The 22,331-nt window shown below is 44.0% G+C and overlaps 1 protein-coding gene across 2 annotated transcripts in view; it reads right to left on the reverse strand.

Moving 5' to 3' along the window:
• Positions 1 to 13,619, reverse strand: part of LOC121688504 (P2Y purinoceptor 13-like) — a 20,488-nt gene extending 6,869 nt beyond the window's left edge. The window contains exons 1-3 of one of the 2 annotated variants that reach the window (XM_042068131.1): positions 13,495 to 13,619; positions 2,940 to 3,416; positions 1,721 to 1,936 (exon numbers count right to left, since the gene is read on the reverse strand). In XM_042068131.1, coding sequence (XP_041924065.1) covers positions 1,721 to 1,936; positions 2,940 to 3,398 — 675 coding nt within the window. In that variant the 5' untranslated portion in view covers positions 3,399 to 3,416; positions 13,495 to 13,619. Of the gene's footprint in view, positions 1 to 1,720; positions 1,937 to 2,939; positions 3,417 to 7,644; positions 7,684 to 13,494 lie in introns of those variants that run through there. The other variant, XM_042068130.1, reaches the window with a different exon arrangement.
• Positions 13,620 to 22,331: the final 8,712 nt, after the last annotated feature.

Below are 22,331 nucleotides of genomic sequence, written 5' to 3' on the forward strand. Positions count from 1 at the left end.
TGTAACGGGAGTATTTTGCTCTCCATAAATATCCTCTGTGTTGTGTTTTTAAAAGAAAAGTTGAAATAATGCAACGTGACGTTCAAACTGGGTCTTACTGAATTTGATTATTTTCGTACACAGGCTATCACATGCAGGTGCTCCTGTTGCGTGAAATCTGACAAGCCCGCTTGGGGTAGTGGGACACTTAGTTAAAAGTTCATTTTTGCGGAGCATAGCCCCACGTCACACCTACACCACACCCCCTTACCCTTAGATTCCTGTGGGAAAATAAAGAATATACAAAAACTCAAAAAAGAAAAGCACAACTCATGTGGGGAAATTCAGGGAAACAACATTAACCCTGCTACAGATACACTGCTTTTAAGCATAAAAGGGTTAAAAATGTTGAGTATACAAACTATATGTTTTCTGATTCATTTTACAAAAAAAATAAGGATTTGGATGGGTGAAATATGTTCAAAAAATGCCTTTTTCCAAGGTGGGCTAAAATGGTACAGTGACCCAAAAAACAGCTAGCGTAAGCCAATTTTAAAATAAGAATTCCTTGTTAATTCAGAGAGTTTGGCAAAAGAGGAATAACTATGATGGCAAGTTTTAAAGCATATTTAGGCTACAGGCATTTCTGTATACATTTGATCATGTTTATAAACCATCTTAGTGTCTATGAAAAATATGTGAACTTAGAAGGTTAAAATCTCTCATGTCGTGAGCGACTTGCGCGACAAAAATGACAGATTTATTATTTAGCAGCTGCATTTTACCAGTAACAAAAGTGATTTTGCAACTTTGGTAGCTCTTGGTCTGAACGCATAGTTAGACAACAATCAGACAGCAATTTTACCTCTATAACCTGTGTAATGTAATAGCACATAATATTATATATAATGCTGACTTCATATAATGCAGCACCAATGCCAGCTTTACTAGATGATGAGGGAGAAACTGAACAATCAACACCAATTTCTGATGATGAGGATGATCGCTGAAGTGATTTATTAGTATGAAATGTCTCCATTCAAGAAACTAATGATGAACTTGACTTACTTACCCTAAAAAACATATATTTTGACCTTTTAATTACATTTGTATCAGGTTTTAAGCCTGAGATACGGAAAAATCTCCAAATGGCGGCCATTTTGGACGCCATCTTGAATATCTCAGAGAGCACAAGGGGGATTCACGGGGACTTTTAGAATGTCATTCCTAAAGGTATTCTGAACAGATCCTGACACATTCAGCTTGTTACTCATTTGTTCCAGGTGTAACCCTATTACAACTGGACTCATAGTAATGTTGTCAAATAAGCCATTACTTCAATTAATCGTGTTTACTACTCTCTGATGACATATGGTGATAATTTTTGGAATGGTTGCAATTTATTTTCCATTATTTCCTACATACTGGTCCTTTAATAATCAACGAACACCACTAACCACTCGGTGAGTTGCACAGTTTTGAAAACGAACGTTAAGGGTTGTTTTAAGGACATGTTTGTGCGTGCATGCGTGTGTGTGTGTGTGCGTGCGTGCCTGTGTGCGTGCGTGCCTGTGTGTGTGTACCTGTGTGTGTGTGTGTGTGTATGTGTCTCTGTGTGCGTGCGTGCCTGTGTGTGTGTGCGGGCGTGCCTGTGTGTGTGTGTGTGTGTGTGCGTGCGTGCCTGTGTGTGTGTATGTGTGCGTGTGTGTGTGTGCGTGCGTGCGTGCGTGCGTGTGTGCACCTGGCAGAAGTAGTTGACGCCTTCATGCCACTGCAGTCCTGCATGGCTCTTCATGTCGCTGCATCGGAGTCTTCCCTGCGGCTCCTGCTTGGGCAGCTGGTTGCTAAGCACCATGTTGGGCAGGGCCAGTGCCAGCATGGTTGCCCAGACGACCGCGCAGACACCGCGGCCCACCGAAACCTTCTGGAGAGCGCAGCGTCCGAATGGCCGCACCACCTGCACACACACACACACACTCCTGTCACACACACACACACACACCTGTCACACATGCAGTGCTAACGCACCACCTGCACACACACACACACCTGTCACACACGCAGTGCTAACGCACCACCTGCACACACACACACACACCTGTCACACACGCAGTGCTAACGCACCACCTGCACACACACACACACACACCTGTCACACACACACACACACCTGTCACACACGCAGTGCTAACGCACCACCTGCACACACACACACACACCTGTCACACACACACACTTATCACACACGCAGTGCTAACGCACCACCTGCACACACACACACACACACCTGTCACACACGCAGTGCTAACACACCACCTGCACACACACACACACACCTGTCACACACGCAGTGCTAACGCACCACCTGCACACACACACACACACACCTGTCACACACGCAGTGCTAACGCACCACCTGCACACACACACACACACCTGTCACACACGCAGTGCTAACGCACCACCTGCACGCACACGCACATACACACACACCTGTCACACATGCAGTGCTAACGCACCACCTGTCACACACGCAGTGCTAACGCACCACCTGCACACACACGCACATACACACACACCTGTCACACACGCAGTGCTAACGCACCACCTGTCCACACACACACCTGTCACACACGCAGTGCTAACGCACCACCTGCACACACACACCTGTCACACACGCAGTGCTAACGCACCACCTGCACACACACACACACGCACACCTGTCACACACGTGAGACTCTTTTGTGTGGGTGTTTGTGTGTGTGTGAGTATGAGACTGTGTGAGTGTGAGACTCTTTTGTGTGGGTGTGTGTGAGAGAGTGTGTGTGTGAGTATGAGACTCTGTGTGTGTGTGTGTGGAGGACCTTGAGGTATCGGTCGAGTATAAGTGTGTGTGTGTGTGTGTGTGTGGAGGACCTTGAGGTATCGGTCGAGTATAAGTGTGTGTGTGTGTGGAGGACCTTGAGGTATCGGTCGAGGCTGATGAGTCCCAGGAGCAGGATGGACATGTACATGCTGACGTAGAAGAGCACGGCACTGTAGCGGCAGTGGAATGCCCGCAGTGTCCACCCGCCCACGCCCGCGTCCGACAGCAGCTTGAACGGCAGCGTGAGCGCCATCAGCAGGTCGGCCGCCAGCAGGTTCTTCAGGTAGACCAGGAAGGTGGAGGAGGAGCGGATGTCCAGGAAGATCCAGAGCGCCACGGTGTTGAGCAGCAGCCCCGCGGCCAGCAGCAGCCCGTACAGGCAGGGGAACAGGACCGCCGTCACGCTCACGTCACGCGCGCACCGCGACGCCACACCGGACACGTTCCCCACGCTCGACACGTTCCCCACGCTCGACACGTTCCCCACGCTCCATGTGTTCGACAGACTGGACACGTTCATCAGGCTGGACATGTTCAACAGGCTCGAGTTCATCCCCCCCACACACACAACCTGTAAACAGAGAGAGAGAGAGCATCAGACAACAGCATCAGACAACAGACCACAGCATCAGACAACAGGAACAGACAACAGCATCAGACAACAGGAACAGACAACAGCATCAGACAACAGATCACAGCATCAGACAACAGCATCAGACAACAGGAACAGACCACAGCATCAGGCAACAGGAACAGACAACAGCATCAGACAGACCACAGCATCAGACAGACCACAGCATCAGACAACATACCACAGCATCAGACAACAGGAACAGACAACAGCATCAGACAACAGACAACAGCATCAGACAACAGACCACAGCATTAGACAACAGGAACAGACAATAGCATCAGACATCAGGAACAGACAACAGGAACAGACAACAGACCACAGCATCAGACAACAGGAACAGGAACAGACCACAGCATCAGACAGACCACAGCATCAGACAACAGACCACAGCATCAGACAACAGGAACAGACAACAGACCACAGCATCAGACAACAGGAACAGCATCAGTCAACAGACCACAGCATCAGACAAAGTGGAGGCCACATGTGTACTATAGCGGTAAAATAGCCACTGACCAACCTCACACAGCGCACAGCATCAGACAACAGACCACAGCATCAGACAACAGGAACAGACCACAGCATCAGACAACAGGAACAGACAACAGCATCAGACAGCAGACCACAGCATCAGACATCAGACCACAGCATCAGACAACAGTCACAGCATCAGACAACAGACCACAGCATCAGACAAAGTGGAGGCCACATGTGTACTATAGCGGTAAAATAGCCACTGACCAACCTCTGCTGGGGCCCACTGACCAGCCTCTGCTGGGGCTAGTGCTAGTGATGAGCTTTTTACACACATTACAGTTGTTTTACACACATTTTCAAAACTCTGTGTCTACACACAAAACCCACTATTGCTCTCACAAAATGCCTTAAATCTCCAGCAAAATGACATAAAATAAGCATTGGCCACATTATAAACACTTAATATGACATTTTGGATACATCATGTACAGACTGTTGTAAACCTAAAGCTCTTGTGTATTTCATGGGCTTCTATGTATATTTCCATACAAGAGGGAAAGTCATCTACAGAGAGAAGTTGAAATGCACAGTAAACATGTAATATTAAAACATAAAAATAGTGACCCCCCCTCCCCCAAATAATTTGCTTGTTCAGTATATTTTCTGCACTCTAAATTACCCTCTAATCCTACTTGGAACAATATTTCTGAAAACGATAACAACACAAATCAAGCATACACTACACTGCAATACACACAATACACAGACTGTACACACACTGCACACACTACACACTCAGTGCCGGTTCAGACCTCCATGGGTCCCCTAAGCAAAATCATGCTAAGGGCCCTCCTACCTGAACTCTGAGGGCCAAAATGTAACCATTTATATATATATATATATATATATATATATTAGGGGTGTAAAGATTAACCGATACGATATCGGTATCCGTTTTTAACGTGTAAGATACGGCTACATCGATATGTGAAGCCCCGTATCGGAAATAAAACTGAAATGAACCGGTCGTTAGATCAATTGACTTGTTACGAATCGGTTCACAACCTTTTCTGCTCACTCAGGGCCAGATGTACTAACGCTTTTGCGCCCATTTCAGGCGTATTTGTTTCGCAATGTGCGTGTAAAATCATTGCGAGGTATGTACAAACAGGCCGCAATGATGTAAAAGCGCAAACTGCCTGTCGCGGGAGCTGAAAGTGGCAGATTGTGTTTGTTATGTCATGCATATGCATTCATGGGAGGATCCAGGGGAAAGTGGGAGTTTAGCGTAAAAAGATGGGAGGGGAAGAGTAAAGAGCGCCTAGTTATGTATTCCGCAGTATGTACAAAGACTGCTCCTGAAAGCGCACGTCTATTCTGCGCCTAAATACTTCCGCCTTGTAAAAGCAGGTGTTAATCCACATTGCAGTTCAATGCGTCAATAAGAGAACCTTTCAAAGACAACAGAATCGCTATTTAGAACACCAGTTTTTGTGGTGAAAGTATTTGTACTACCAAAAGCAACCTTAACTTTCGTTGGCCTTTCGCATGTCTTACTTTCACTTTCACGTCATTCACTTAAACTTTCCTACTTGCTAGATTTGACCAATCTTCCATAGCCTACGTGCACAAGTAGTTTGAGTAGAACTACATATCTTCATTATCTCCCTGCTTGTTGACATCTTATCATGTATGGTATTATTTCATGATCGCTAAACGTTTGATTCTTTTTAATGTTGTCATCAGTTAACTTCATTCAACTGCGCTTGTATGTAAGCGCTGCCATTCAGTTGTGGACGTTCGTAAATTGCGTTTATGGGCGGAGAAAGGCAGAGAAAGACGCAGTTTACACTAAGGATTGAACGATTGATAAATACACCGGAAACTTGGGTCTGACAGCGTTCGCAATCTGCGGTGTGTCCATGGCGCTGATAACGCTACGTTCGCAAATGTACGTACATCTGGCCCTCAGACTCATTTACGTTGCAAGCAGCGCGTTCATCCCACTTCCGGTTTTGAAACTACACGTGGCACGGAATTGTGGATAATGCAGTTCGTTTTGGGCTACATTCATTGCCCAAAGTTGTCAAAGGACTTCATTACCCATACATCTACTGCAACTTAAGCACGTCACAACTCACACTCGGTCGTTTATTTGACAGTTTTTACTCTTTTTGTAGTCCAGCGCGAAATTAAACACTTACTATAGCATTCCTAAACAGCAAAGATAGTCTGTAGAGTAGCCTTACGTTTGATGAAGGGATTTCCTTAATGTTACAGAATAATTTGGCCCTTGCTGCTAAAAAGATGCACAAATTATTATTATTTTGTTCATATTCACTCAGACTTGGAACAAAATAGGCCCAGTTCATTGATATGTAGGCCTATTTTATTCTTGTAGGCTATATGAGAAAAGGCCAAGATTGTCTTAAGCACTGTTTTATTTTATTTCGGTATTGTCTTACCTCAACAATAGGCTACAGCTCCTTGAAAACAACCAGATATAACTCTATAAAATCTATAAAGTCTATAAAAATGTATTTTTATGTATTTGGCTGCTGTGTTTGACTGAAATGTAGTCTATTCTTTTTTCATTTCAATACAGTATATGATACAAATCTCAGTTTAGATAATCATATTCACACATTTGTTTTTGCCTAATTGACATGACCATGATAATTGATAATATAAAATGAATGTGCACCTTAAGCAAATGATAAAAAATCTTTCAGAATGCTTTCCATTCTTCAACTGCATCGAATTGCATCGCATCGCATCGTACTGAATCGTTTTTTATGAACATGTATCTTTTCTTGAATCGAATCGTGCCTATGTATCTAGATGTGAATCGTATCGTCTTTTACATGAGACACCCCTAATATATATACATCAAAAATGGTTGAGAACCACTGATCTAAACCTACTAAAGCTTGACTGAAATATTGTAAAACCATTTACTTCTTTTAAAATGTATGGGAAGAGTGAAGTCACCGATTAGTTTTAGTAGACTGGTTATTGCATGTTTCTGCTGAAAAACGGATAGTTTCATCCCGAACTGCACGTTATCATGAGCGCATTTAAAGATTTTTTTTCTTTTTTTTTATGTAGCCAGTCACCCGAACGGAACATGCGATTATATTTCATAACTTTGCTAAGTACCGTGACTGGGAAATGCTGGCAAGCAAGCCACAGACAGATCAGGGGATTCATTTCCCTGTTTGGTTGGCCTACAGTAGGCACTACACACTACACACACACTACACATACTACACACACTGCACACACTACACGGCAATACACACACTGCACACACTATATCCTAAGAATGTATTGTATTTAATGTATTGAGTACATTAAAGTGTAACTGATTCAAACATAATCAGATCATATGATGGCTGTGTTTGTGATATAACAACAACATAAGTTTTCATAAATAGTTGTATAGTTTTGATTCTGCTAATTGGATGTGAGCAATTCCGTGCAAAACTGTCACATCCATAACGCCAACACAATGCTATGGTATTTAGTTGGCGTTATGGACGTGACAGTTTTTTAACAAACACAATGTACAAATGATCAAGGTGGGACCAGAGATGTGCCCATGCAACTGGCCTGTTTGATTGAGCTGCTCCTTACTTACATATATATATATATATATAATGTTCAGGGATTAAAGTTCTGTCGCTACCATTTGCCCGTTTCTACCATTGAGGACGCTGAGGTCATGTTCTGTTCTCGGAATGTTTCCCCTTCAGGTTTTCTTCTGACTACAAGCCTGCGCCACGGAGCTGTGAGAACAACACCTCTCTGCTAAATGACCTGAACAGTTTTTTCGCCCGTTTTGAAGCACAAAATGACACTCACCCACAGAAAACCCCACCTCCCCCCCACGACCAACCCCTGTACCTGTCCTCTGCCAGCGTGAAGAGGACACTAGCCACCATTAACCCACGCAAAGCAGCAGGCCCAGACAACATACCAGGACGAGTGTTGAAGGACTGTGCAGAAGAGCTGAAGGATGTTTTTACAGACATTTTCAACACCTCTCTGGAGCAAGCAGTCATCCCATCACTTTTCAAAACTGCCACCATCATACCCGTGCCAAAGAAATCATCACCATCATGCTTCAATGACTACCGTCCTGTAGCACTCACGCCCATAATCATGAAGTGCTTCGAACGGCTAGTCATGTCACACATCAAAGCCACCCTACCCCCCACCCTGGACCCCTTCCAGTTTGCATACCGAGCCAAACGATCCACGGAGGATGCAATCTGCTCTGCCCTCCATCCAGCCCTCACCCACTTAGACAATAAAGACTCATATGTGAGAATGCTGTTCATAGACTTCAGTTCAGCATTCAATACCATAATACCACAACAACTCATCAGCAAACTGGACAAGCTAGGATTCAGTACCTCCCTCTGCAACTGGCTGCTGGATTTCCTGTTGCAGAGACCACAAGCAGTACGTGTCGGGAACAACACCTCAAGCACTCTGACCCTGAGCACGGGGGCCCCTCAAGGGTGTGTGCTCAGCCCCCTGCTCTTCACACTGCTAACACATGACTGTACAACCACTCACAGCTCCAACCATCTGGTGAAGTTTGCGGACGACACAACACTGGTGGGCCTCATCACTAAGGGCGATGAGGCTCACTACAGAGAAGAAGTAGACCTGCTGGCTAAATGGTGCAAAGACAACAACCTCCTGCTAAATGTCAGCAAGACCAAGGAGATTGTTGTCAACTTTCAGAGAGGCCACAAACAACTGCCACCACTGTCCATCGACGGAGATGCTGTGGAGAGAGTGAGCAGCACAACATTTCTGGGGGTGCACATCAGCGACGACCTCTCTTGGACCACCAACACAGCATCACTGGCGAAGAAAGCCCAGCAGCGCCTCTACTTCTTGCGCAAATTGAAGAAGGCAAGTGCCACGCCTCCTGTCATGACTACATTCTACAGAGGGACCATCGAGAGCATCGTCTCCAGCAGCATCACAGTGTGGGGCGGAAGCTGCACAGATCAGAACAGGAAGACCCTCCAGCGCACTGTTAACACAGCTAAGAGGATCATTGGAGCACCACTCCCCTCCCTGCAGGACATTTACACCACCCGCCTCACCCGCAAAGCACTAATGATTGTCAAGGATACAACCCACCCTGCACACGAACTGTTCAGCCTCCTGCCCTCTGGAAAGCGGTACAGGAGCCTCCGCTCCCGCACCACCAGACTGGCAAGTAGCTTCATCCACCAAGCAATCAGGATGCTGAACACTCTACCCACTCTCCCATCACTGACAGCCCCCCCCACCCACCAGCCAACCAGGAACCTAGGAAACTAGGATCCTGTCTACCAAACCCCCCCCCCCCCCCCCCCAACACCGCCATGTGGAACTGCACTGTGACTGCGCAGCCAAACGTGTTGCTGCTTCACATCAAGCCTGATATACTTGAATTACTGCATACTGCATATCAATGTAAATATACAGGTCACACAAGCACAAGTTTAAACTTCATGTAACTGTTAAGACTATAGAAATATACAACACAACTACCTCTATTTTTTTTTTTTTTAATATATGTCCTATATTTCTATTTTGATACATACATGTTCTATATTTCAGTCTTGCACTTTAATTTAATGTTTATTGTCTATGGCTATGTCCATAGTATGTCTATGTCTGTATTTAAAGCATGTCTATGTCTGCATGGGAAAGTAAGAAACGAAATTTCAATTCTTTGTATGACCAGTGCATGTAAAGAAATTGACAATAAAAGCCGACTTGACTTGACTTGACTTCTTTCATTTCTTAAGTGAGAAAAGAGCCGCAAACTCAGCATCGCATGACACATCGCTGCAGCTGCAAACTCAGCATCGCATGACACATCGCTGCAACTCAAACTCAGCATCGCATGACACATCGCTGCAACTCAAACTCAGCATCGCATGACACATCGCTGCAGCTGCAAACTCAGCATCGCATGACACATCGCTGCAGCTGCAAACTCAGCATCGCATGACACGTAGTTGCAGCCGCAATAGTCCAGTCATTAAGCCAAAATGGGGGTCAACGTTAGACAGTGGTGGTTAGTGGTGTTGGTTGATGTTCCAAAACAAGTAGCGTAGCGAAATACAGTTTCTGTCGTGTTTTATTTGCCATTTTGTAAAATCCCATTGATTTTGGAAGACTCATTGCACGATGATATACTGCGCCACCGTCTATGCTTCAGGTTCAAATATTGAGCGCACAGTTTTGAAAACGAACGTTAAGGGTTGTTTTAGAACATGTTTGAGTAGCCAACAGTATGCCTATTTGCAGCCACACTGAGAAGTCAAAGGCGATTCAAAACAAGTCAGAAAAGTCGAGACAGGACCAATCGTCAAGATTTCGGTGTCCACCACCCTAGTTCATCCAAAACAAACCAGAAAAGGGACTCAAAGTGCTAAATACCGGAATTTTCCTTTAATGTTATAATGGATGGATTATATTCTTCAAAACAAGGTCTGGGGTCTAATGTGTCCAGTGTACAGGTCTGAACACGGTTCCCTGCATAAGACACAACAATGTTTGACATTTTAAAACACTGATGACACTACATGAGCTAACTGGCCAATATATGTGCATATGTTGCACTGACTTGTTTGGTGAAAAAAAAAAAAAAAAAAAAAAGGTTTCAACAGCATGTCTGTGTATCTGCAAATATTTCTGTGTATGTTAAGAATTTTCTACAATTTTAACTATTTTAGTATTATGGCAAAGCACACTTAAGATGAGATGATCGGAAGGTGTTCAGTAAAGTAATGAATGTTTGTACATTGAGGAGTGACTGTGTAAGCAGTTTAAACTGTAAACAGTGTGATTGGAAAGGGAAATTGCATAATGTAAGTCTGTACTCTCATATGACTTATCTTTTCATGTTGCTACTCTGCAGCTCTAGCAGTGAGTCCAGCATGTGTCACTTCCTGTCTGTAAGCCCCTTACGTGCGACCGCAGAACGCGTTGTTTAATCATCATCGCTTCTTATAAGCATTGTTTGCTGTGGAGGAAAAGGCGGACAAACGCCCGAAAAGGAGGTTAGGCTCCATCACTCAATCAATGCTAACGTTATTTTACTGTTGGACGTAACGTTAAGCTGGAATACTGAAAATTTAGATGAAGGATGAGTATTCGGCTTTTGGTTATTAAATTTGAAAATAATTATCAGCCGTTATAAACACTGATACCAACAGATTGGCAAATAGCTCATATCAGCCGATAATATCTGCACACCGATAATAGCCGATAATATCAGGCTTTATGATATGGTTTTGAACATTAGCCGATAATATCAGGCTTTATGATATGGTTTTGAACATTAGCTGATAATATCAGGCTTTATGATTTGGTTTTGGAGCCAAACGGTCCACAGAGGATGCAATCTGCTTTGCCCTCCACCCAGCCCTCACCCACCTGGAAAAAAGAGACTCATATGTGAGATTGCTGTTTATAGACTTCAGTTCTGCATTCAACACCATAATACCACAACAACTCATCTGCAAACTTGACAAACTGGGACTCTGCAACTGGCTACTGGACTTCCTCTGTCAGAGGCCTCAAGTAGTACGTGTTGGCAACAACATCTCAAGCAGCATCACACTGAGCACGGGGGCCCCCCAAGGCTGCGTGCTCAGTCCGCTGCTCCTCACCCTGCTGACGCATGACTGCACTGCAACCTACAGCAACAACCACATAGTGATATTTGCTGACGACACAACTCTGGTGGGTCTCATCACCAAGGGCGACGAGACTCAATACAGGTTGGAGGTCGACCTTCTGACCACGTGGTGCAGGAACAACAACCTCCTGCTGAACGTCAGCAAGACCAAGGAGATTGTTGTTGACTTCCGGAGAGGTCACACCCAACACCTGCCACTGACCATCGACGGTGCTGTGGTGGAGAGAGCGAGCAGCACCAAATTCCTGGGGGTGCACATCAGTGAAGACCTCTCCTGGACCACCAACACTGCATCACTGGCGAAGAAAGCTCAGCGCCGCCTGTACTTCCTGCGGAAACTCAGGCGAGCAAGTGCTCCACCAGCCATCATGACCACATTCTACCGAGGCACCATTGAGAGCATCCTCTCCAGCTGTATCGCTGTGTGGGGTGGAAGCTGCACTGAATACAACAGGAAAGCCCTGCAGCGCATAGTAAACACAGTAGTGTGTGTGTGTGGATGGTGTGTCTCTCTATCTATTTGTGTGTGTGTGTGTGTGTGTGTGTGTGTGTGTGTGTGTGTGTTGCTCTTTTTTATAAGTCTTTAAAACTTCCTGTAACAGATAATATAACAGATCATATCAGCACATATCCGATCCAATATCGGTTGGGCTCTAGACCACAGCATCACACAGCATTGAAATGTTATTATGTAGCAGCGTTGACATATTATTATGTAGCAGCGTTGACATGTTATTCTGTAGCAGAGACCACCCTATATCTTGTTCGTTCCTCTGCAGTTTGGATGTCAATAAATAGAAGGCCGATGTTAATGACTTGCATCTCTCAACCCGGTGTTGCTAACCTACCTAGGCTATGAAAGTAAGTTAATGTAGGCCAACTACATTTGAGTAGGCTATGCAAACCATCAACAAACCTTTATATCTGGAGATGTCCTTGTTAGCTCATTACATGTCATGTTTGCTTGTAGGCCTTGTTTGTGTAGTGCTTACCAAAATCATAGAAATGAATAATTGGAAGACACTTATCTCTTCTATGATCCAAGAAAGATTTAATTTGTAACATTTATTTTAACTAATGCCATAGAAAACATTCACATATCCTAATGCACTATGCAAAATGTTATTTCCACTCGTAGCCGAAAACAGTGAGATGCAAGCCTTCCAATTCCAATCTAATCCTATATCTAGATGATCAGTGTGTCTTTTTGTCTTAGCCTACTAACCTTAGTTGCCCTCAATTTAAAAAAAGAAAGAAAAAGCAACTATTTTAGCAATTTTCACTTCCTCCCATAAATTCTTCACAACAAACACCCAAAGCACCCAACTTCCATCACAATGTTTTAGAAAAGTTGCTGCGAAATCAGGGATTTTAGGACGCAAGAATCTCAAAAAAGCCCCGCAAAATCCTGGAGGGACTCCATAATGACGCTCAGTCGAGTTGCTCTGGGGAGAATGGCGCTTGTAATATAACTGAGGCTGTATGTATATACTATATGTGTATATATATATGTAAGTTGCTTTGGATAAAAGCATCTGCTTTTGTTAACAAGAGTTTATCTTAAAAACACTTTTTCAAACTCTTAATACAGAAAAACACACCTACATGTTAAAGGTATGGTCCATAGAATTATGTTAAAAGTATGGTCCATAGAATTATGTTAAAGGTATGGTCCATAGACGGATGTTGAGCTAACTGCTTTTGGATAAAAGTATGTTAGCATTCGTAAAAAAAGTCTCTTGTGAGCATCTGTGTGTGTGTGTGTGTGTGTGTGTGTGAGTGTGTGTGAGTCTGTGTGTGTGAGTGCTGTGAACTCACCGGAGAAGTCCAGGGGAATATCAGCCAGCCCTACTGTCCACAGCAGCTGTCTCCGAGTGTGTGAGGGCCTGTGTGTGTGTGATACTCAGTATGTTCTGCACTGTGGGCTACTGTGTGTGTGTGTGTGTGTGTGTGTGGATCGTGTGTCTCTCTAACTCTGTGTATGTCTCTCTCTATCTTATTGTGTGTGTGTGTGTGTGTGTGTGTGTGTGGTTGCTCTTTTTTATTTGCTGGCCTCTTTAAAACTTCCTGTAACAGAGAATGTGGTGCACACGCACTAACACACACGCACACACGCACTAACACACACACACACACACACACACACACACGCACACACACACACACACGCGCACACACACACGCACACACACACACACACGCACACACACACACACACACGCACACACACACACACACACACACCAGATCTCCTTGTTGACACTTCCTGTTCTATTGTCTCCTGATTACTCTGTGCCAGTGGCTGTCGGCCAGTCCTTCATTCGGTACTGTGGCAACACACACACACACACACACAGCCCTCCATTCATTCCAGCATTATGGTAGTAACACACACACACTCACACACACACACACATCCATTTAGATCAGCAATAGTTCAGCAACACAATCGCACACACCTCCATCCAGAGTGTATAGTGTAGTACAACACCAACACACACCAGAAACACATACGCATACACCAGAAACACATATGCATACACACACCAGAAACACACACACCACACACCAGAAACACACATACACACACACACACACCAGAAACACCACTGTTCAGTTCAGCATGTGTGTGTGTGTGTGTGTGTGTCTTCAGAATAGTGTGTGTGTGTGTGTGTGTGTGTTCAGAATAGCATGTGTGTGTGTGTGTTTAGAGTAGCATGTGTGTGTGTGTTTAGAATAGCGTGTGTGTGTTCGTGTTCAGAATAGCATGTGTGCGTGTGTGTTTAGAGTAGCATGTGTGTGTGTGTGTGTGTGTGTGTTCAGAATAGCCTGTGTGTGTGTGTGTGTGTTCAGAGTAGCATGTGTGTGTGGGTGTGGGTGTTCAGGATAGTGTGTGTGTGTGTGTATGTGTGTTCAGAATAGCATGTGTGTGTGTGTGTGTGCATGTGTGTTCAGAATAGCATGTGTGTGTGTTTATGTGTGTGTGTTTAGAGTGATCTATGTGTGTTCCTTGTGTTGCCTTTGCCATCAGTGCACCAGAGATTCATCTCGTCTGGAAGGGTGAGCTCCTCTAGTGTGTTTTCTTTGGTCTTTGGTACAAATATAATAACATCCAGCACGGTGTACTCTACCTTTAAAACATTAACACCCAGCATGGCGTAATGGTGTACTGTACCTTTAAAACATTAACACCCAGCATGGCGTAATGGTGTACTGTACCTTTAAAACATTAACACCCAGCATGGCGTAATGGTGTACTGTACCTTTAAAACATTAACACCCAGCGCGGCATAATGGCATACTGTACCTTTAAAACATTAACACCCAGCATGGTGTAATGGCGTAGGGGAGAGCCGGGACAGTTGAAACACTTTTTAATTAAACGTAATTTACAAAGTGATCGTACCACCCTGAAAGCTAATATTTGGTCACTAGTAAGCTACATCTGTCCTCTGTCAAATACAAATGCATTTTCAGCTTTGAACAAAACCGTTCAGGAATTATTACAGCAAAAGTGGGACGTGCGTTTTGTTTCATTCGTTCCTCCTGATCGGGACAGTTGAAACAACATAAGGGGACGAATGAAACATACAGTTTAAGCCATATAAACGTCCCACAACTTCAAAATGTTACTACATATCATGAATGGTACTCCCAAAAGGTGTTATTTTAGATAGATTGTTGCAGGGCTATACGTCTTCGTGCATGTCTGTTAACAACTCATTGCCATCATTGTGAAGCGTGTATGAAGCGGTTTTTGAAATATCATGTCCTGTGGATGATTCTGCCATGTTTTATAGCTAGAACGGTAAGCTTTCCCATTTATATCATGTTTATATTGTTGAAAATGTCGTTTCACTAGGTTTTTACGTGGGTTAGGCCACGGCACATCCAAATAAGTAGGCTTAACGACCCATCGGCCGTCAGTCTCCATAGGATAACATGGGAAAACTCAACCCCCTACCTGGTGGGCCCAAATGTATTTTCATCTTCCTAGAACTGTTTTCCATGTCTCACCTCCATAGATGATTGTTTAAACACAGATATGTGTGCATTTAATTAAAATACATGGAGGTACAGACATATGACACTATAGCTTGTTTTGCTTTCCATGTAAACAAGCATGCGATATGAAAGTCTGGGATTGTGGAGAACACTAAATGGTCTACTGAATAAGCATTAAGTCGAAACTTTAAATGAAAAACACTGATTAATAATCGAAAAAATGTAACCGCTAATGAAGTTTACTTTTGCGCATCAAAACTCGTTTATCGCCTGTAACTCCGTGATAAAATGACATAGCAGGAAGATATTTGGCTTAATTGGGTTAATATGCTCTATGTTTTGACCAAAGGATGTCTGTCTATCATCATTACACTCGGAGAAAACTGGATTGTTTCATTTGTCCCGTGTTTCAATCGTCCCGGCTCTCCCCTACTCTACCTTTAAAACATTAACACCCAGCATGGCGTAATGGTGTACTGTACCTTTAAAACATTAACACCCAGCATGGCATAATGGCATACTCCTTTACAGTTTTTACTTACTTGAGACACAATGACCACAACATGTAACTCACGCACCCACCCCCTGAACCAATTCTGCTAAACGACAAGCACAATTCCTGCTTTACACTCAAATTACAGTTCTAAAACACATTTTTTTTCACAACACTACACACAATTCTCTGCATTTGGCACTATTACCATGAAGAAAATCTCTTGTTTTCACAAGGAACACACTGCCACAAACACCTGTCACACAGTTTTACATTTAGCAATCAGAGCTTTAGCATAATGCTTGTGATGTGGATGAGGTGCTGTGGCCAGACTGAAACAGAGGAGAGGATGCAGCATAGTTTTTTTTTGTTTACTGTAACTGTATACAGTAAAATCTTGTTTTGTATGTAGACCACTGTACTGCATGTGCAACTTATGTTAGTTTGGATGTACACTGTGTACATTGTTTGTGTGGGGAAAAATAAAATATATTTATTACACTGAAACACCGAACTAAAAAAACTAAAAGTCATTATGATGAATGCAGGAGAAGTGTTTTCCATTCTTCATAGTGTTTTACATTGAGCATGTCAGTGTTCAACTGGTTCTTATAAATGTCTATTCATATGATGGTTTGTGTGTGATTTGACAACAAAATACCATTTTGAGAAGAAATAAAATTGTTTTGAATGTAAAGTTTAATTTTGCAGGAGAATTGAGAGGTTTTGCTAATTGTGTGTGTGTGTGTTTTTTTATTTGTGTGTAGAGTTGAGACATGGAGTATGAGGCATGCTTTCAGAAAATGTGTGTGAGCTGTAAACTCCCACAGCAACTCAAGCCCCACAGGAACAGGTGCTGATCTCTTACACACGAGCCTTGCTTCCTTATGGTGCTGATCTCTTACACACGAGCCGTGCTGATCTCTTACACACGAGCCTTGCTTCCTTATGGTGCTGATCTCTTACACACGAGCCTTGCTTCCTTATGGGTGCTGATGGCTTGGGTCTATATATTAATATAACAGAAATAATAATATAACAGAAATATTCATGTCTGTGTTTGTATGTGCATGTGTCTGATCCAGTTTGTGTCTGATCCAATTTGTGTCTGAGTGTGTGTAGATATGCATGTGTGTGTCTGTGTGTGTGTGTAGATATGCATGTGTGTGTCTGTGTGTGTGTGTAGATATGCGTGCGTATGGGAGGGCTATAATAAGTATGCTGCTATCTTTTAAATACCAGCCCTGTTTCAGTGGTCGGCTTTTCCTCCTCATCACTGAGTGTGTGGTGTGTGTGATTAGGGCTCAGTGTGTGTGTGTGTGCGTGCGCATAGTGTGTGTATGTGTGCGGGTGTGCGCATAGTGTGTGTGTGTATGTGCGTGAGCATTATGTGTGTGTGTGCGCGTGTGCTTGCGTGCATGTGTGTGTGTGTGTGCACATATTGTGTGTGTGTGTGCATGACTATGGTGTTTGTGCATGTATGACACAGCCCATAGGGATCCTGTAAGAGTGTTCTACCTCATTCTGTTTCAAAATGAATATCTGAAGATGTTAAGGAACGGAGAGATATATTCTAAAGCAACTTGACCTTTGACCTTAAAAATGGATTCCGACTCATTTTGATCCAACACTGTCTTACAGTGAGGAAAATGGAGTCTGGCATTGAGTATACTCTGGCATTGAGGATACTCAAGCATTGAGGATACTTTGGCATTGAGGATACTCTGGCATTGAGGATATTCTGGCATTGAGTATACTCTGGCATTGAGGATACTCTGGGATTGAGGATACACACCTAGAACACAAATCCCCCTCAGCACTGCATTTGGACCCAGTACATCTCAAATTGACCAAAGGGGGGGACTCCTATAATGTGCTGCTACAGTATAATGTGTTACTGCTGGTTCAGGCTTCTGTTGCAGTTCCCATTGTGGTCAGCAGGTGGGGCTGTATGCTCATCCTGTGGTGGTGCAGGAAGTGGCTGTGCCTATCTCTCTGTGTGAAACTCATAGATTGTGGACACAGTGACCCCAGAGACTTAAACAGAGACGAGTGAGGCCAAGTGGAAGCGTTTGTCCGGTGAACTGAGCTTGACCACTAAGATGGGACGTGAACAACCTGTCGGAATTTTGTAACTCTTCTGGTAGCTGTGGCGAGAGAAATCTGAATCAAGCACAGATCTGTAAATAAATAAACCGTTAACCACGATGGAAATTGAGATGCCCATTGCCCATTGCCTGTATAAATAGTTTTTATTTTTGCCGTGAATATAGCTATACCTCGTTACCCCTACTTCATTATTTAACTACTTATACTTTTCTTAAAATATCCTAGTTGTTTGTGGATAATGTTTTGTGTTGATAATGATAATAATACATTCCAATCTCTCAAAACGTTGCTAAAATATTATAATACATGTTCCGATGCGTTCATGGACTCTCCTCGGGCTTCTCCCGGCTCTTTGGATCCCGTGAGGGAAATTTGGTCTCTGCATTTGTCCCAATCCGTGAATTAGTGAAACACACTCAGCACACAGTGAACACACAGTGAGGTGATGCACACACACTAATCCTGGCGCAGTGAGCTGCCTGCTACAACAGCGGCGCTCGGGGAGCAGTGAGGGGTTAGGTGCCTTGCTCAAGGGCACTTCAGCCGACCCTACTGGTCGGGGTTGGAACCGGCAACCCTCCGGTTACAAGTCTGAAGTGCTAACCAGTAGGCCACGGCTGCACCCAAATATATGATATTATAATATAACCAGTAGGCCACGGCTGCACCCAAATATATGATATTATAATATAACCAGTAGGCCACGGCTGCACCCAAATATATGATATTATAATATAACCAGTAGGCCATCGTTAGCCTATTTTTAAAAAAAACCTCTCTACAGGGCCATAACGGGAGACACAAGTTAACGGAGCCTCTCATACGTTGTTGTGTTTCTTTAGAAATAAAAAAATGAACATATACAGTCTTAAAACGCTTCAGATGTAAAGTTATTCTCTGTCGAAGTGACGCCAAAATGAATAGGGGTCAATGGAATGCTAGCTGCAGGTGGATGGGGTCAATGGAATGCTAGCTGCAGGTGGATGGGGTCAATGGAATGCTAGCTGCAGATGGATGGGGGCAATGGAATGCTAGCTGCAGGTGGATGGGGGCAATAGAATGCTAGCTGCAGGTGAAGCCTTATTAGACTCGGAGCCTCTCGTAGGGGTATTGTCCGGATGATAGCTTACACCAGTGGTCCCCAAACTTTTTCTTCCGAGGGCCAGCTTACTATGCCTGGCTCTGAGAGAGGGCCAGAGACTCGGAGTATATCAGTAACCATAAATAGCTTAGTGCTGTGAACAACAGTAGTCTACCTTAGTTGAATATTCCATTACATTTAATCTATAGGCTATTGCAATTTAATACCATTGTTAGCTGTGTTTATATTGCCATCATGCCATATCAGTGTAAAACATAACTCAAATTAAACTAGAATTGCGGTTCCGAGGAACTGCAAGAGTGGGTTTGATCAGGGGCATGGAACTCGGCCTCATCCAAGGATTCCAACGGTACCTCATTTATGAAAATCTGACATACGGGTCAAAAGTTACATGCACACACCTTCATATACACAGACAGCCCAGCCCAGCCCATTAGAGCTCTGCCAGATGGCTTAGAACTCTGCCAGGTGCAAGCTTAAACAATCGGTCTCTGTCAGTTACGTTTGTTAATCATTGTGACGTCAACGAGCCGCCATTTTGCAGGTATTGCAGACAGAACGATACACTGTGTGGGCGGCAACTCTGAGGCAAAGCGTAGTAGCAAAGAGTAGCCAAGGCTATCTACTATTGTATACAGCAAAACAATCAAAAATAAGAAAAGGGAAATGGACAAAAACAGACAGCGCGAGAGGATACCATATAGAGACAAACTCAGCAAAGATGCCAGAGACCGTTATTTCGAGAAATTGTTGTCTATTAATAACATTGATCCATACGATCTGACAGGAATCAGATCGTATGGATCAGATCGTATCAGTTTGCGGACGACACAACACTGGTGGGCCTCATCACTAAGGGCGATGAGGCTCACTACAGAGAAGAAGTAGACCTGCTGGCTAAATGGTGCAAAGACAACAACCTCCTGCTAAATGTCAGCAAGACCAAGGAGATTGTTGTCAACTTTCAGAGAGGCCACAAACAACTGCCACCACTGTCCATCGACGGAGATGCTGTGGAGAGAGTGAGCAGCACAAAATTTCTGGGGGTGCACATCAGCGACGACCTCTCCTGGACCACCAACACAGCATCACTGGCGATGATAATGTGTTACTGCTGGTTCAGGCTTCTGTTGCAGTTCCCATTGTGGTCAGCAGGTGGGGCTGTATGCTCATCCTGTGGTGGTGCAGGAAGTGGCTGTGCCTATCTCTCTGTGTGAAACTCATAGATTGTGGACACAGTGACCCCAGAGACTTAAACAGAGACGAGTGAGGCCAAGTGGAAGCGTTTGTCCGGTGAACTGAGCTTGACCACTAAGATGGGACGTGAACAACCTGTCGGAATTTTGTAACTCTTCTGGTAGCTGTGGCGAGAGAAATCTGAATCAAGCACAGATCTGTAAATAAATAAACCGTTAACCACGATGGAAATTGAGATGCCCATTGCCCATTGCCTGTATAAATAGTTTTTATTTTTGCCGTGAATATAGCTATACCTCGTTACCCCTACTTCATTATTTAACTACTTATACTTTTCTTAAAATATCCTAGTTGTTTGTGGATAATGTTTTGTGTTGATAATGATAATAATACATTCCAATCTCTCAAAACGTTGCTAAAATATTATAATACATGTTCCGATGCGTTCATGGACTCTCCTCGGGCTTCTCCCGGCTCTTTGGATCCCGTGAGGGAAATTTGGTCTCTGCATTTGTCCCAATCCGTGAATTAGTGAAACACACTCAGCACACAGTGAACACACAGTGAGGTGATGCACACACACTAATCCTGGCGCAGTGAGCTGCCTGCTACAACAGCGGCGCTCGGGGAGCAGTGAGGGGTTAGGTGCCTTGCTCAAGGGCACTTCAGCCGACCCTACTGGTCGGGGTTGGAACCGGCAACCCTCCGGTTACAAGTCTGAAGTGCTAACCAGTAGGCCACGGCTGCACCCAAATATATGATATTATAATATAACCAGTAGGCCACGGCTGCACCCAAATATATGATATTATAATATAACCAGTAGGCCACGGCTGCACCCAAATATATGATATTATAATATAACCAGTAGGCCATCGTTAGCCTATTTTTAAAAAAAACCTCTCTACAGGGCCATAACGGGAGACACAAGTTAACGGAGCCTCTCATACGTTGTTGTGTTTCTTTAGAAATAAAAAAATGAACATATACAGTCTTAAAACGCTTCAGATGTAAAGTTATTCTCTGTCGAAGTGACGCCAAAATGAATAGGGGTCAATGGAATGCTAGCTGCAGGTGGATGGGGTCAATGGAATGCTAGCTGCAGGTGGATGGGGTCAATGGAATGCTAGCTGCAGATGGATGGGGGCAATGGAATGCTAGCTGCAGGTGGATGGGGGCAATAGAATGCTAGCTGCAGGTGAAGCCTTATTAGACTCGGAGCCTCTCGTAGGGGTATTGTCCGGATGATAGCTTACACCAGTGGTCCCCAAACTTTTTCTTCCGAGGGCCAGCTTACTATGCCTGGCTCTGAGAGAGGGCCAGAGACTCGGAGTATATCAGTAACCATAAATAGCTTAGTGCTGTGAACAACAGTAGTCTACCTTAGTTGAATATTCCATTACATTTAATCTATAGGCTATTGCAATTTAATACCATTGTTAGCTGTGTTTATATTGCCATCATGCCATATCAGTGTAAAACATAACTCAAATTAAACTAGAATTGCGGTTCCGAGGAACTGCAAGAGTGGGTTTGATCAGGGGCATGGAACTCGGCCTCATCCAAGGATTCCAACGGTACCTCATTTATGAAAATCTGACATACGGGTCAAAAGTTACATGCACACACCTTCATATACACAGACAGCCCAGCCCAGCCCATTAGAGCTCTGCCAGATGGCTTAGAACTCTGCCAGGTGCAAGCTTAAACAATCGGTCTCTGTCAGTTACGTTTGTTAATCATTGTGAC

The sequence above is a fragment of the Alosa sapidissima genome, chromosome 17 (assembly GCF_018492685.1).
Source record: "Alosa sapidissima isolate fAloSap1 chromosome 17, fAloSap1.pri, whole genome shotgun sequence".
NCBI classification, from domain to species: domain Eukaryota; kingdom Metazoa; phylum Chordata; class Actinopteri; order Clupeiformes; family Clupeidae; genus Alosa; species Alosa sapidissima.